General features: G+C 39.2%; 3 protein-coding genes across 6 annotated transcripts; 2 read left to right on the top strand and 1 right to left on the bottom strand.

The window, feature by feature from the left end:
* Positions 1-685: 685 nt before the first annotated feature.
* On the bottom strand, positions 686-6,195 carry rrp9 (ribosomal RNA processing 9, U3 small nucleolar RNA binding protein). 2 transcript variants are annotated; one of them, XM_018686567.2, is made up of 15 exons: positions 6,023-6,195; positions 5,770-5,864; positions 5,566-5,678; positions 5,412-5,479; positions 5,149-5,190; positions 4,942-5,068; positions 4,711-4,835; positions 4,496-4,588; positions 4,288-4,388; positions 4,059-4,193; positions 2,985-3,047; positions 2,712-2,869; positions 2,398-2,477; positions 2,160-2,233; positions 686-840 (listed from the first exon to the last, which is right to left on the bottom strand). In XM_018686567.2, the coding sequence occupies exons 1-15, from the start codon at positions 6,104-6,106 to the stop codon at positions 738-740; spliced, it is 1,461 nt and encodes a 486-aa protein (XP_018542083.1). In that variant the 5' UTR covers positions 6,107-6,195; the 3' UTR covers positions 686-737. The 2 variants fall into 2 exon arrangements, with proteins under 2 accessions (XP_018542083.1, XP_018542084.1); XM_018686568.2 differs by having other exon boundaries at positions 2,724-2,869; positions 6,023-6,194.
* On the top strand, positions 5,823-9,619 carry LOC108889887 (uncharacterized). 2 transcript variants are annotated; one of them, XM_018686570.2, is made up of 6 exons: positions 5,823-5,961; positions 6,961-7,145; positions 7,232-7,388; positions 8,075-8,250; positions 8,421-8,649; positions 8,767-9,619. In XM_018686570.2, the coding sequence occupies exons 2-6, from the start codon at positions 6,990-6,992 to the stop codon at positions 8,967-8,969; spliced, it is 921 nt and encodes a 306-aa protein (XP_018542086.1). In that variant the 5' UTR covers positions 5,823-5,961; positions 6,961-6,989; the 3' UTR covers positions 8,970-9,619. The 2 variants fall into 2 exon arrangements, with proteins under 2 accessions (XP_018542086.1, XP_018542085.1); XM_018686569.2 differs by lacking the exon at positions 5,823-5,961 and adding an exon at positions 6,380-6,653.
* Positions 9,620-10,157: 538 nt separating this feature from the next.
* Positions 10,158-15,151, top strand: si:ch211-213o11.11 (probable G-protein coupled receptor). 2 transcript variants are annotated; one of them, XM_018686520.2, is made up of 2 exons: positions 10,158-10,533; positions 13,134-15,151. In XM_018686520.2, exon 2 carries the CDS (start codon positions 13,236-13,238, stop codon positions 14,514-14,516), a length of 1,281 nt encoding a protein of 426 aa, XP_018542036.1. In that variant the 5' UTR covers positions 10,158-10,533; positions 13,134-13,235; the 3' UTR covers positions 14,517-15,151. The 2 variants fall into 2 exon arrangements, with proteins under 2 accessions (XP_018542036.1, XP_018542035.1); XM_018686519.2 differs by having other exon boundaries at positions 10,158-10,547.
* The last annotated feature ends 793 nt before the right edge of the window (positions 15,152-15,944 follow it).

The following is a 15,944-nucleotide window of genomic DNA, read 5'->3' as shown; positions in this document are numbered from 1 at the left end:
TATATTACTGCAACAGTAACTGTCATCAATTATGGCTTATATTCCACATTATGTTATCATGATGAATTACTCTCTTGAATGTAATTAAAGGAGTTCAACACACTTATGCTACTGCAAATTGTATTATATCATAGCCACAGTCAAATCATGTCCACCACCTGATGTTTGATATACGCAGTTTCAGTCTAGCTCTGCAATGTCTTTTATTGCTTGTACTGTTACTTTGAATGAAAATGTTAATATTCTTTTGTCAATTAAATTTTCACAAGATTTACGAGATTCTGCAGGAACTGCTCTCAAACGGAGATAAATGATTCTCCTGTAGAGTTAATTGCAATTTTACATGTTGCTCAGACAGGTTCACAATAACCTGTAGAGAAGCGTTACCATGACATGATATAGGCCCAAATTTAATCCATTGTTTCTAAAGCAACCCTTGATGAAAAAAAGAAAAACAAAACTATGATGTTAACTTTAACCAGCAGGAACATTGACAGAGAAACTGTCAGCAGAACTAAAAAAAAAAAAAAAAAGTCAAAATAGTTGATGGTAAGACCTAAATCTTAGTCTAATTCCTACAATACAGCCTTGTCTCACTGCTGGTCCAATCCGAGCACAGTCAAAATCTGTATGAATAACTCACTTCACAAGGGGTGTTTTGGTGGATAAACAAAGACACAATATATAGGCAGTTTTTAAACCTTTAATTTACAAAAGAAAAGTCACTTAACAGTCCACTATTCAGTCACCTTGGCTTCCTCTGTATTAGGAGGTTTCCTTTTGAGAGGAATAACATAGATCCCATTCTTGGCTTCTTTTAGTCTCCACCACCGGCCCAACCTTATGAAATACAAACAGAAATTGAGAATCACAGGTTAAGGACATTAGCATGACAGTTCAAAAAATGTCCCAAATACAAACGTTAATGGTTGTTAACCCTCTTTCCTGCAGTGCCTCAAAACTTCCTGCATACCAGCTGTGTGAAAAATGTCAATCGATGTCAATCAGACATTGCCTTGAGAGAAAATAATACCTAATATTCAAAATATTGTGCAAGATCACAAATTAAAATTCTCATTTGATCACAAACATTGTGTTTCGGTGTCAGTTTTGGAGGCAGCTCCCAGTCAGGGCTAGTGAGACTGGTTGTTCAAATTCCTATTAGAGAAGTTCCTGGAAATGACTTGAGTCACTTTATCCTTCAGGTAATGTTCAGGCTGTCAGCTCAGATTGAAATCAGAGTGCTTTTATTAACTTTAGGCAGCTGAAAAACCCTTAGAACAAATGAAATCTGCAAATCAGATTTAAACCACATTTGTGAGTTGTTTGAAATCAAATTGAGGTCAGATTTCTTCAGATGAGTCTCAGTTTATCAAGTCAGATGTTGATATCCTTAAAAGGTCACAAACAATTGTTGATGCCACATTAAGGTGAGCTGGTTGGATGAGCAGCATGAAATGTGGCTACATACTGTAGAGTGTAACTCCTTGTCTGATGAGACATGAGTTCTGAAATATGACTATACAACTATGGCACATACAGTTTACCTTCATCTAGTCTGAAGCTTATTATTTTGGTTCTGTACTGGTTCTTTGTTGTGATGTTTATGATGTTGGTTTAATACACTCGCTAGATTACATTTTACAGTTTGTTGACTGGCATTGTTTTGCACACATTAACCATTAGAGGTATTAGGGATGCAGATCAAAAGTAACAACAACCTTTGCAATTTTAATTAATTTACACATATGGGTCTAGTTTTTCATTTATTTCTGACTTCATGTTATAAATAATAAAACTCAATCTTTACAAGTCATTTTTCTTATATTAAACTAAATGAAAAAGAATCCAATTACACATTTACATTATCAATAATAATTCATTTCTCATGAAAATAACATCTTGTGCTTTTTTCAGCTGATGTCATTGCACTGTGTCATTTCAAAATACTGTCACTTCTTTCAAGAAAATGACTGAACATGTGAAGCTGCACTGAAAAAGAAGGAAAATGTATTTTTACCTGTGACAGAGGCTGATAAATGTGTTAAAACTGCCATCTAGTGGACATTTCATTCACTGAACATGAACCTGTGCGGTTATTAGCTAGATAGTGTCTCAACAGATTATTTCTTTGAAAACATAACCTTAGGTTCATTTACCTGTGCTCCTGTCCAACTCCTGCCACCAAGAACTGACCGGAGCTTGAAAACTTTAGACTGTTGACAAAACCGCACTGGGAGCGAAAGCAGATGGAGAAACAAAGTAAGATATTTTGAAAAGCGCAAATGAGTTAGCTGCCAGGAATGCATTGTAAACAATGCGTATAATTAGCTAAAAACACATCTTATGTCGAATTATAACCTTTATTAAAAAAGAGAAGAGCAGGTAAGAGCTTACCACTGGTACACTGAATAGAGGCTCCAGCCCACGGTAATTCTGGCCACACTTCCAGAGCTGCACCTGTGAGTTGTGTGAACCTGCACCAAAAAAAACATTGTTACTCTAATATAGTATAGTATAGACAGCACAATATTTAGGTACAGCTAAATATAAGTGAACATACTGTTGTACTTTTAAGTGAGTAGGACTAAATGCATTAATTATGTTGATTAAATTTGCATCTGTCCAAGGAAATTGTGAGAAGAGTTAATTTAATGCATCCTGCACACATTATTGTGTGTTATTAAAAAGCTGGTAAGGAGGACTCTCACAGCCAGAGGCACCTGAGGCGACGGTATCCGAGTTCTGAAGCGCTGCCACTGAAGCGACCCAATGAGGCTGCTCCAGCTCTGCATCACCATGGCAACCGTGAGCCTGCTTCACGGTGCTGAGAGGCTTCTTCTTGTTGACACTCCAAAGGGACACGGAGCTGAGGTCATTCAGAAAATTGAGAGAGAGCACAAAAGAAGACATTAGTGGATCTGTAGCATGATGAGATCCCAGGAAAAACAAAAGAACAAACACAACTATAACTGATGTCTTACCCATCATCAGCTCCTGTTATCATGTGCTCCTCATTTATGAGCTGGATGCAATCGATTGAACCTCTGTAGGGAAAACAGAAAAATAAAGTAACAGATGATGTCTGTCTTTCTGTATGAATCATAGGAGCATTATGATATATAGTTTAATATTAGAGATAGAATCAGTTGTTCTCCACCAAGAATAAATTCTGGAGAATCAAAAAGCTATTCTGATTCTTTATAAATGTTGGACCACCAGGGAAAACACAGCTACCAAAACTACCGGACAATAGAAATCAGTCGTTTTTTTCTTATTCTGGAAACTACATTCAAAAACAGTATGAAAATAAATTGAGATTTAGAAACAGTTCAACATCTCATTAACGGAGTTTGTCACACCACAAAAATAAGACTGCAGCTAAAATTAACCAGGGGTTCAGGATTTCCATCTTCCTGTCAGTAGCTTCCTTCCTGTTTTCACTACTGCCAGTGAGTATCTTTCGATGACTCTAGAAGCAGTGTTAACTTCCTCTGTTGCCTCTGTTTACATCACTGTTTGAAGGTTATCTCATATTTTTAATTCTCTCATATCTACACACAATTAGAAGTTAATTCTTAAAACCATGTAACATTCTACATTAATAAATCATTATATGCATAAAGCCAATATACTGTGAAGCATCAAAAACATCTGATTAACACACACTCAGGTGGCAGCATTCGTATCAATGACAGTAGGTTAAATAACAAACATCTCTCTTCAACAGCACCACAAACTACATCCTCCCAAATTATCACAGTTGAATGAGGTATGGATGACAGTATGTAAAGACCACTAAAAAGTGAACATAATGATCTAGTTACATTGTAATCAATAAACCTGCACTGATTTATGTTTTTTAACTTTTCCCCTAACTGCTCTCTTTTGTTGTAAACTCCTCACTGTCAACACTGTTTATTTTTATTTCTTCTATATCAAGACCTTTCTTACTTGACCATTTTAAAATTGGCAAAGGCAGTAGATTAACCGATCTGAAATGGTGCCAACAAACATGACACAGAAGACAAAAAGGCAGCAGACACAGAGAGACTCACTCATGGCCATGGAAGACGAGCTGAGACTCCTCTGCTATTTTCCAAACCCTCACGGTGCGGTCCCGTCCTCCTGCAGTCACACAGCGCTCACGGCTCAGACTGTCCAGTCCTGTGATGGCATCTTGATGCCCAAAGCTACAGAGATTCACGATAACAATTACATTCACAAATACATGACTAATGCAAGTGTCTGGCAATAAGAGAAATACTCTTCTGATAAGTTACTCACAGAGTTTCCACATATGCATTCTCGTCCACGTTCCAGACCTTGACCGAGCGGTCATGAGATGCACTGTACAGATCATGACTTCCCTTCCTGAAGGAAAGACCCTGAGAAGAGAAAGACATTTTATACAATTCAGGTAAATTCTACAAACCTGATAAGATAGAAAAAGATGTAGAAATATGCAACAGAGAAAGAAAGAGGGAGAGCGTACCGACACAGGGCCTTTGTGTCCTGTGAATTTATAAAGATGTTTACACGTCTCTGCCTCCCAAATCATGATCAGTTTGTTCATGTCTCCAGTGGCCTAAAAATATGTGGAGAAAGTCAGTGCTGTTACAATATGATGAGGCTCCTGGCAAGACTGACTTTACATGAAGATTTCCAAAGAGTGACAAAAGCGGAATATACTGAAAGAGCACTACTCACCAAGTATTTTCCATCTGATGATATGGCCATGCACAGGATGTGGGCTGTATGTCCAACATGTCGATCCTCTGTGCCTTTCCTTCCACCAGGTATTGTATGCAGTTTCTTCCCACTCTCAACATCCCCTGAAGACATAAGGAGAAAAAATGAACTTAGACTACAAAATCAAACTATTAATTTTAACAATTATAAGACAATTTTCATACAATGGCTTCACAGGATTTTACTAACATTTAATGATGGAGCAGTCTTTGGCAGCGGAAAATATGCATTTGTCGTCAGGGGAAATGACCAGACAGGTAATTGGAAGTTTGTGTCCTCTTAACACTCGGATCTCTGAAGCATCTGGTGGTATGAGCTAAAAGAAAATTAGGTAAAAGTTTGTTTATATACAGTAACTGTAAAAGTAACTCAAGAGATGAAAATTCCTATACTTACATCTTTGGCAATAGGTCGCTGAAGTTTTCCTTTCTGTTCGAGCTGAGGAGAACAACATACACACCAGGATCAATAACAAAAACCAGTGTATGGTAAATTATCTTACATATTAATCCCACTATCAATGACTGTGTTCATGACCATGTCCCAGCCTCTAAAAACACAAACTGAGACATGAAAATGTTGTATTTACATCATTATATTTTTATATAACCTATACACCTTGTCAAAGATACTTGTTTATCACAGAGGAAACTTCTTACCACTTCTTCTTCAAGTCTCCCTGCAATCAGATCAGTCTCAAAGTCGTCTTCCTCTGCCCTTTTTTCCTCTGAGAACAGATATCTTCCATTTAATACACGCACGCACTGACAGTAATGTTAGCCCCCCCATGCCGAATGGATAACACAAGCTCACCTTCTTCTTTCAGCTGGTCGAGGTACAGTTTGGCTAATCTAAGCTTCTTCTCCTGTGGCGTTTCCGCATACTCAGCCTCTTCATGGGACTGCCTTTTCCTGGGCACTGTGGGACTGAGCAAAGAGAAACAGCAAGTTAACACCTGCTAGAAAAGCATGTCATCGATGCAAATCAAAAAAGTGAGCACGCAAGTGAGAAATTCACCTCTCTGGTTCAGAGTCACTGGAAATCTCTTCGTTGTATTTAGAGTTAGGTTTCTTGGCTCGCACTTTGCTCTTAGGACCAGAATCTCCATCACCCTGTAGCGGGGAAAACAAAGGGATTGTAACTTATAAGAAGGTTACATTAGTCCCTAAAAGAGCGTGAAAAAGGCGTTTGAACAGCAAGTTAGTTCAGGTGAGTCGCATGGAATCAACCTGCTGCTTTAGCTTACTTGTTAACCGTCCGGCTAACTTACCTTTCGTTTTGTCACCGCTGTATTTTTCCCCTTTTTGGAAAATTTGGGGTTTTCTTTTGACTTTATAAAAAAAGACGACGACATGGTGAAACGCCGCGTTTCTAAGTAGAGTTACCTCCACAAGTCAACACTGCGAACCCACATGGGTACACGCCAACCAAACTAGGATACACATGTAAGGAGTGAGCCTGGACGCTGATTGGCTGATGCAGCCGGTTTCCTCGCCTTGTCCCGCCTTTTGTTAAAACTATGAATTCTCATTGGTTAAATAAAGAATTTTGATGAGCAGGAAACTGTACTTGGAAAAAATACTTCCCTCGGGGAATAAGTTTTCGCAGATTTGTTCCGCTCTCGATTGTAAAAATAAAAATTTCTTAACACAGTAATCTTATATACATGTGTATCATGTATGGTTAAAGTTAAACACAGAGGCAGTATTTCACACATATTTAACCGCAAACGTTTTGCGCGGCTGTTATAAATGAGCCGTAATTGTGTCAGGATCTATGTAGTGTACTACTGCAGTAGTACTACTACTTCCTCTACTACGCAGTATTTCCATTTACTGCGCTGTCTTTGTCCTCAGTAACTGTGGTTACAGTTTATCCTTGAAATCGAGCTGAACGGCCAGGTGAGCTTTCTCTGACCACGTCTAGCATTAAATGCCATATGTACTGATAATGTATTCAAAGACAGATTAGTGCCAATCACTGTCTCAATGTGGAGGCAATCCGGTCGCGAGTAGGTGGGGTTGAGGACTCAGGGGGTGGGGGGATGCGGTGGGAACTAACTTTTCATTCTCGTCTCGCATGAATGAGTTAAGAAATAAACCGTAAAGAAACAAGACAACTGAAAAAGTTTGACTCAAAGTTTGACTCCATCCTGTGCAGAAAAGCAGTCCTTGATGAGCCAACTGACCACATCTCTACTCTCTCCAGATTTTCTTTTTATTTATTCTTTTATCCTCATGCCACCCAAGAGGGACGCAGGAGCAACTCCAGCACAACCACCAATGAAGATGATTAAGATCGGCACAGATGCACAGGAGTTTGGCTGTGATCCAGCGGAGGACAAGTACAGGTTGGCTGAAGAGTCCAGCTACTCACCTTTTCCCAGCAATGAGGTGAGAGATATTTTTTATAAAACCAACCAAGCTGTTTACCTTATCATACATGGCAAATGTTGATCTGATTTCTTCTCATTTGGTAGAATGACACCATTGAATTTGACGAAGAAAATATTGCAAGTCCAGGCATCAGAACAGACACCATCAGCCTCCTCATGAAAATAGAGCAGCTGCAGGCACAACTCAAATATGAACGCAGATGTAGAATTTTGGCCGAGCGAGAGCTGAGGGAGCTGAAAGGTGGGTTGAAAAATATAACTTATAAATAATTAATATGCAAAAAAATTATATCCGTCAAGGCCACACAGTCTGATTACCGAAAAGCGGTTGTTCTAATGACAAGTACATATATAATACAAGTATAACACATGTTAAAGTTGATGCTTATATGTTTTTAGACTAAAACAACTTAAAATTTGACCATTTGAAGACAAAAAAAATTCAAGGTGATGCTTTATTTTACATGTCCATGGTTTCTGAATAATTTCCAAGAAGGTTACTGGAAAGTACAATGTAATTTGATGTAATTTAATTACAGGGGAATGGAGACAGCGTTTAAATTGTTCCACTAACAATAATTAATGATTAGTGTAAAGCAGAGAGTCAGCTGAACATGCAAAAATATGACATTTTACTACAGTGGCACATTTGTTGTAACATGCTTTGATAATTAAGTGTCCAATAATTAATGAATGAATATTTACTTGGATTTAAATGGAGCTTTTCTTTCAAGAACATTTTTCGAAACATTTCCCCAGGAAATCTTCAAATCTTAAAAATGTGTGACTAAAATATATAAAGGGGATTTATTATTCACCACCAAAATTTCACACCAGTAGAGGGGGCATAAGGAAATTAAATTTCGTTGCACAATCAAAGAATAAACCCATTCCAGCATTTCTAAACTGTCTTGACACTGTTTGCAGAGATGAACACTCTCATGATGCAGATGAGGCACACAGCACATGAACTACGAGTCACCCTGGATCACGTTCTCCAAGGAGGCGAGGCAGCAGTTGCACCACAAAACTCTCAAGATGAAACCATGTCTTTCCTGGCTGAGCCTGAGGCAGAGATGAGAGAGGTTCATAATATCCCGGAGGTCAGGGCTCTTACATTCCTCGTCTTCTAATAACCACACGACTTTAATGTCAGTGCTCCTTTTTCAGGGTTTTGCTTGTTTTTAAGACCAGATTCACCAGTGGTAGACAGTTTGATAAAAGTGATGGTGTCAGATTCAGTTAAATTAACATTTTTCTTTTTCACCCTCAGGACGACCACAACTTCCTGTTTCTCTCAGAGAATCTTCGAGTTCCCAAAAATCTTTATGAGCGCATTGCAGAGATTGCAGACTACAAGAAGTACACCTCAGCGCTGCTGATGATACTTTTTGACAGAGAAACATTGGCTACACACTCTCTGCAGGGCCGGAGGAACACCTTCACAGGCGAGGATTGCCACAAACCTCAACTCCCACCTGAGATCTTGAGAAGTATAATTGGTAAGATAGAGGACATTTGGCTATCATCAAACTGTCAGTGCACAGTCCTGCTCGTTAATGTGTGAATTTGAAATACCTAAATGAACATTCAAATTTTTATTATGTGTCTCTTTCCAGATCATGTGGCAGTCAAGTTTGGTGTTGACAGCAGCCAAATAAAAACTGCAATCCGGACAAAGTTGAATAACGAGGACAAACTATTAAAGAAGAGGCTGGGTTTGGGTAAAGCTGAAAACAAAGCGACTATTGATCAAAGCTTTTGCCAAGATGCTTCACTCTTGCCTGAAAATGGAGCGATGAGAAGTGACTCTCAGTTATAGCATTTATATATGGCAAGTCTGCCTTCATTTGTTAGTCACCAGTTTTTCATGTGTGATAGAAATGTGTGGCAGAATACTTTTTCTTAAACCACATCTAGTTTATTCAGTATTGAAATCTAGTGCTTGAAGTCACTTTATTTTCTTAACTCTTTTCAGAATTCTTCCTTTTTTTTACTTTGGACAGCTGTTTTTGTCTATTGTACTGTACGTTGGAAAAGTGCAAAGTTTAACCTGGTGACCTAGTGACCCATTGAACTGCACTATAAAATGTCACGTGTAATCATCAGTGGTGAAAATAACCAAGTGTTCTTATTTAATTTGAGGTAGTAAGTTGCTGTGTCTTGATAACAGGTCTGTGAAGTCAATCTTTGTCAAACATTTATACTGTATCTTAACCAGCTGGCCTTCGAGTGTTTGAAAGTAGGAAATGTTTGAAATGTTTAAAATAATAGAGATCTCATTAGTACCTTGTTGTTCATGAACAAATTGTGCATTACATCAAGAGATACTGTCTTTCTAGAATAGTTTTTTGCAGCTAGTTCTTAGAATAAGCCAGAGGTGATAATTAACCTCCTGTCTCCACAACATCTGATTCACCACTCTGTTTGTTGTGCTTCACTATGTGCGAGCCAGTAAATTTTTGGAACCGATATCCTTGTGTTATTTTTACTCGGACCTGTTCTTACATCACCATGTTAAAGTGTTGTATGCTCTCATGGGAATAAGGTTTTGTTTTCCCAACAACCAACAGATGTCAGTGCTGAGCTCTGTCTCATGCTCCTACACGAGCATTGATCCACTGCCCAAAGAGTGCAACTGTTGTGAAATAAAAGTTTCTATAACAAACAAAAAAAGAAAAGGAAAAACCATAAAAAGTAGGATGAACTCCATTTGAGGAAGGAAGTCTTGTGAAACAGTGAATGAACAAAGCAAACCCAGGCAATACTTCAGTGTCTTCATTCTCTCAGAAGCTCTAGAGAGAAGAATAGAAGAGCATGTGTGAAGACAGAGGCATGGTGGACAGTGTGTGACAGTCACTGCCACATACTGACTGATGAAAGACAGCCTGGATATGTGTGTGTGTGTGTGTGTGTGTGTGTGTGTGTGTGTGTGCGGTTAATGTCAGTGGGTGGCAGTTTGATAGATTCATCTTCTCTTGAGAGATGTGATGTGAACAATCACCAACTGCTGACTCCTCCCCCCCCTTTCCCTCAAGCCAGCTGTTCTGTCTCACTGGACTCACTACACATCACCTCTCTCTCTGTCAGTATCAGCTCTCCCTGGGGTCCTTTTTCAAGGATCATCTGTCTGTTTTTTTGGGGAGGAAAAATACAGTTTTCATCAGAAGTACTGCAACATGGCAGCATAGTTCCCAAGAGAGATAGAGAGAGAGGGAGAGGGAGAGGTCTGAAAGGTGGATCAACACCTCTACACAGGTGGAAGCAGTACCTGAGCACTGAATTTGATGCTTTTCAAGGATTCAGACATGAGTCATTGCAATGCTTTGGAAGTACTCAACTTTACAAGACTTTTTTTTGGTGGGACTACAGCCAATTTTCAAAATGTAAGAGTGACCTGGTAAGTTTTTTTCCTGGTCAGAGAGAGTTAAAGTTAGCAGCTATGGAGAGACAAACCTAAATTTCTATAGTTAGAACAAGCTTTGATGGTTGTCAGTGGAAATAATATAAAAGTTAAGACTAATGTTGTATATTTGTATGTGATACTGTAATAATAGCTACCTTTAGCTTTACTGTGTATTACAAACCTCTGTATAAAGTTCTGAAAAATTTTGACCACTTATGAACTCATAGAAATGTAGTTCATAAGCTTAACACAAGGGCCTTAATACATCTAAAAACACTGTGTTTTATCAGTTTTATCTCAAAAACAATAAAAACAATAATCAATCAATAATCAAGGTATTTGGCTGTTGCCTTTTTAAGCAAAAAATTGTGGACGGGGCCCAGAGCTAATGGTCATAATGGTATGTGGTTTATCTCCAAATAATCTCTTTCATCATAATATCAGAATATTTTAACCATGGAAATATACTACAACTCACCCAATTTTCTTTTTGCTTCTTCTTTTTTTTTTTTTTTTTTTTACTTAAATCCCAGATTAGTGAAATTCACATTGTCATTTGCAATGTTATGTTTAACTAAGATTGCATCTATTGAAACTATCTATATATATATATATTCATCACAATGAAAGCCTACTTTTCCACTGAAATCCATCAAATGTTTGACATATTGTTTTTCATTTAATATAAAATTAATGGCAGTCATTAGTAATATAAATGCGTAAATGAAATAAAATTGGTTATCAGCATAATTAAAAAGGTCATCACAGCGGTTGGATTACATAGATTTGAGGGATTAAAAGACCTGCATAATTCCCTCATCCTCATTAAGAAAAATTATTTGTTGATGGTGATTTCTTTCCACTTAAAAAGTAGTGACAGAGAAGAGCTACAGCGCATGAAAAATGTGCTGACTATGGAACTAACAATTATGAAAGGTTTGAAAGAACTAAATAAAGTGGAGACGACTAAAGGCTGGAAATGATCATCAACTCAGAAGTAAAACGTGGACTTGAAGGATGTAACATATGCTGGGCTACAACTGGAACATTATAAAAAAAGAGGACATTCTTACATAATGTGCATGAGAATGTACATGTACTGGTCCTTGGTGGGGATAAATCTCAGTGCGAACGTGGCATGCCAATAGCTGTCCACAGGAGAAGATTACAGCAGAGGAGAGCATCAGTGGATCACTGGCAGCGCACAGGCACATGTATTTAGGACACACAGCATCCTCAACTGTCATACATTTGAAACCTGATTATGATTATAACCATAAGATGGGTTGATTCGGTACATGCATGGGAAGCCACATTTCAAAGCAGCACGGACAGGATGAAAGAAAGCACTAACATCAGGATGATTTATGTTAAATTTGCTGCAGGATATTTGACCAAAGTGTACAGTGCACACATTACATGTGCTCAGTCAGTGCTCACTGGTTGTTGAGAAACTGCACAATGATCAGGGGTCAGACCTGACCTGGTAAGAGGTTTCCTCTTTGATGGTGTGGTGCCGGGTGACACTGAACACATACTAATCAATGCAGCCAGTTCCCTGCAGCTGGGCTAAAACAAGCACTCTCATTATCTTTCATTTCAAAAGGATGGGGACGGATGGAGGAGAGACAGGGTGTCCTCCATGAATTATTCCTATTGATCAAGTCTCTCCCTCACTAAAGATAGAGAAAGAGAAAGAGAGAGGGACAGAGACAACATCCTTCTAAAATATGCCCACAAATAATGTTCACAGTTATTGATTAACTTTCCAATTCCTTTAAGGTCTGAACATGCACATGTACGTGTTTCTCTTGAAGGTTATAATAATGCAGAGAGGAGCTGTGGATGTTTATATGTACACACATGCTCAGTTAGTATTAGTGGGATAACACACGATGAATAAAATAATAAGATGAGGATTTATTGCTGCATGTAATCAGGCAGCATTAGTTTATTTGTCATGTTTAGTGCCATTCAGCCTAAAACAAACAAGCAAACAGTTGTATGCAGTGATGAATCTGTGACACTGAAGGAGCTTTGTCAGTCCTTAAGATGTAACAGTGATGTCATGTGGGTTATGTCAGCTCAGGCCTTTAGGCTACAACTAACATGACTTACAGGCCTGCTCTTTGTTGCTTTCAGTCGTGGCTGTAATCAAGATTTTCATATTAACTGTGGTCACACAACTAGGTTACTTGTATGTAAAAAGACTCGCCCACAAGACGACTCCACAGAAGTTTATCAACCCACTCTGTTTCCTCTGCACTTCAGCTCACCATTGTGTTTTTTTTACGGCCTAATTTGGTTCACTCACCACTCGTATCAGCATTATTTTCATCTGCAGCACTCAGCTGATTTTTAGTGAAGAAAAAAAAGTCAATACTAACAGTACACCACCTACCCAGCACAAAACACCAGACAGAGGTAGCTAGCCACTCAGTGGTGAACATAGTGGAGCATTTAGAAAAATGAATGAATAAATAAATGAATATATATAAAATCAGTAATTTATTTAGTCCAATCTGAATTTTCAAAACTTTTAACTATCTTGTTTTCATGGGCTTTGTTTTCTCTTCACAGGAGTGAGGTGTGTTTGATGCCTGAAGGATCCTATAGCCTCATCACAGAACAATGAGGGAGTCTGGAATACAGATGTGTACTCTGACGCCTTTATAATGAATCATGGAGGAAAACAGTTCATTTCTGACCCCTGACTACAATGACAGCACCACTGCTTGGCCACCATTACCCTCAGCTCCCAGCAGGCACCTGGGCATGCTTCCCAACCCCCAGACACGCTTCAAGAACCTGACAGGGATATTTTTCATGGTGACCCTGAACGTCCTGGCACTTCTGGCCAACACTGCGGTTCTGGTCGTTGTAATAAAAGCCCCTCATCTCAGGAAATTTGCCTTTGTGTGTCACCTGTGTGCGGTGGACCTGCTGTGTGCCATCTTGCTCATGCCTCTTGGGATTGTGTCCAGCTCTCCGTACTTTGCCGGTGTGGTGTTCACCGTGCTGGAGTGTCAGGTCTATGTGTTTCTCAATGTATTCCTCATAGCTGCCTCTATCTTAACCATCACAGCCATCAGTGTGGAGCGTTACTACTACATTGTGCACCCGATGCGCTATGAGGTGAAGATGACGCTGAAGCTGACTGCGGCTGTCATGGTGATGGTGTGGGTGGCTTCTGGTGTGCTGGGGCTGTCCACTGTGTTCGGATGGCCATCCTACGGCAGCCTGAGCACCATCAGCGCCGCGCACTGCTCGCTGCATTGGAGCCACAGTGATCACAGGCGGGTTTTCTCTGTGCTCTTTAGTGTCACCTGTTTCTGCCTGCCTGCTGTTGTGATTTTTGCTGTCTACTGTAATGTGTACAAGGTGGCCCGTGTGGCCGCCCGCCAGCACGGACCTCTGCCCTCTTGGACAAACAGCCAGCTGAAGCACCGCTCTGACTCAATAAACAGCCAGACTACCATCATCACAACCCGCAACGCACCGCGGAGGATTGTGCGTGATCGGCCTTTTGGTGGTGGTAAAGCAGCTCTCACTCTGGTGGTCATCGTTGGCCAGTTTCTGATCTGCTGGCTGCCTTACTTTGCCTTCCACCTCCATCTGACGCTGGATGCCACACCCAACATCCCAGATGACCTGGAGGAAGCAGTCACCTGGCTGGCATACTCTTCCTTTGCTATCAACCCATTTTTTTATGGGCTTCTCAACCGGCAGATCAGGGAAGAGCTGTGCAAGCTGAGGCGCTGCTACTCGGCCCGGCCAGTGGAGCTGGCCGCCTCCAGCCACGAGGGCTCAGGCCACGAGAACTTCCTGCAGTTCCTCCACAGGACCAGCTGCACATTAGAGACACGGGCAAGCTTTGCCACATCCAGTCCCAGAAGCACTCTGGATCAGACTGGGCAGACTGGCTTTAGGATACCGGGACAGATCCCAGAAGAGTTCAGTTAGACATATACCTCACTGTTGTGCCACAGGATTAACAATCTTTGTAATCATTACAGAAAAAGCTAAGATACAGAACAGAACTTGACGTACTTTTTTTCCTTTTATCTAAAGATTACACTGACGGAGAAATACTGGAACAGAAACCTAATGGATATTGTTTTTTAAATTGGTACAGTTTTTGTGGTGAAATTAGCAGTTATACAGTTACTAATCAAACAAGGAACACTTGACTTTTACTTGCTTCTAAAGCAAAGTTACTGTGTATCTGCAATCAGTAGATCTGTTTTATTAAACGTTATTACATTATACTTGAACAGTAAGTCATGACAATATATCCAGCTAACAGATCTGACTATTATCTCAAAAAGAAAGGTATTTACAATTTAGCAATCTTTTTTCTTACAGTATCCATACATTCAGGAGATTAGCTGTTTTTATATAAAGTACAAATATAGCAGCAATATTCTTTATACAAGTAAGTAATATTAAACAATTCAGTGTTGTCATGTTGTATTTATGTTGCAGAAATTTCTGTAAACTTTATTTATTGTACTCAAAGAAGAGACACATCATCTTTTGTTCAAGAATTTGTTGTTTCTTAATGTTTAAAATTGTGCAAATAAACACTGGTTACTTTGGTCATTTATGTAAATCAGTCATTTAAACCTACTGTACATCACTGGCAAGCAAATACAGTTTGTGCAGAGACATATATACGACTGGCCAGTCATATAAATGTTTTTCAGTTTTGTATTTATTGACAGCAGAGAGTCTTGAAAGGAGCTATAATCAGAATTTAAATTATTATCACTTGTTTTGAATGGGCGACATGGTGGTCAGACTGTCCTGTAACCAGTCTAAGTATCCTTGAGCTCATTCACTGAAAGTCACTTTGGGTGAGTGCAGCAGCTAAATGCTTTAAAATGTAAAAATGATATTCCCATCACTCAACACTAATACTAAAATACTAAAATGAGTCATATGCACCAGTAAAACAGTACCTGCATATGCACATTTTGTCCCTGTGAAGACGTGCTGTGATTTTCTGGGTCCTGAACTCTGTGTCCTCCATGTGTCCATTTGCCAAAGCCTCTGACTAAGACTGAGCTCAGTTAACACAGGATTATATAAGGAGAAAATGCCATTTCATAACAGCTGAAGTGGATGTCTCTAATACCCTCTTAATATGTGTACACTGGCAGATTAACCACAAAAAATATATATTTCCATGCATCCATCTATGAAGATGACCTACTTGTCAAATTCTATAGACATAATTAGACAGAATCAACACACATGCAGTTTGTTCTTATTAAAGTGACTTAATCATTTTTATTCTACACAGATCAATCAATCAAGACAGTTTGATGATATATTGTTGATGTTTGCACTGGAGAATATTTGAGGGAATGTGCAGCTCTTCCACACAGA

The sequence above is a fragment of the Lates calcarifer genome, linkage group LG12, assembly GCF_001640805.2.
Source record: "Lates calcarifer isolate ASB-BC8 linkage group LG12, TLL_Latcal_v3, whole genome shotgun sequence".
In the NCBI taxonomy this organism is placed as follows: Eukaryota; Metazoa; Chordata; class Actinopteri; family Centropomidae; genus Lates; species Lates calcarifer.
Note: the sequence above shows the minus strand (reverse complement) of the source record. Positions and strands in the feature narration are given on the sequence as shown.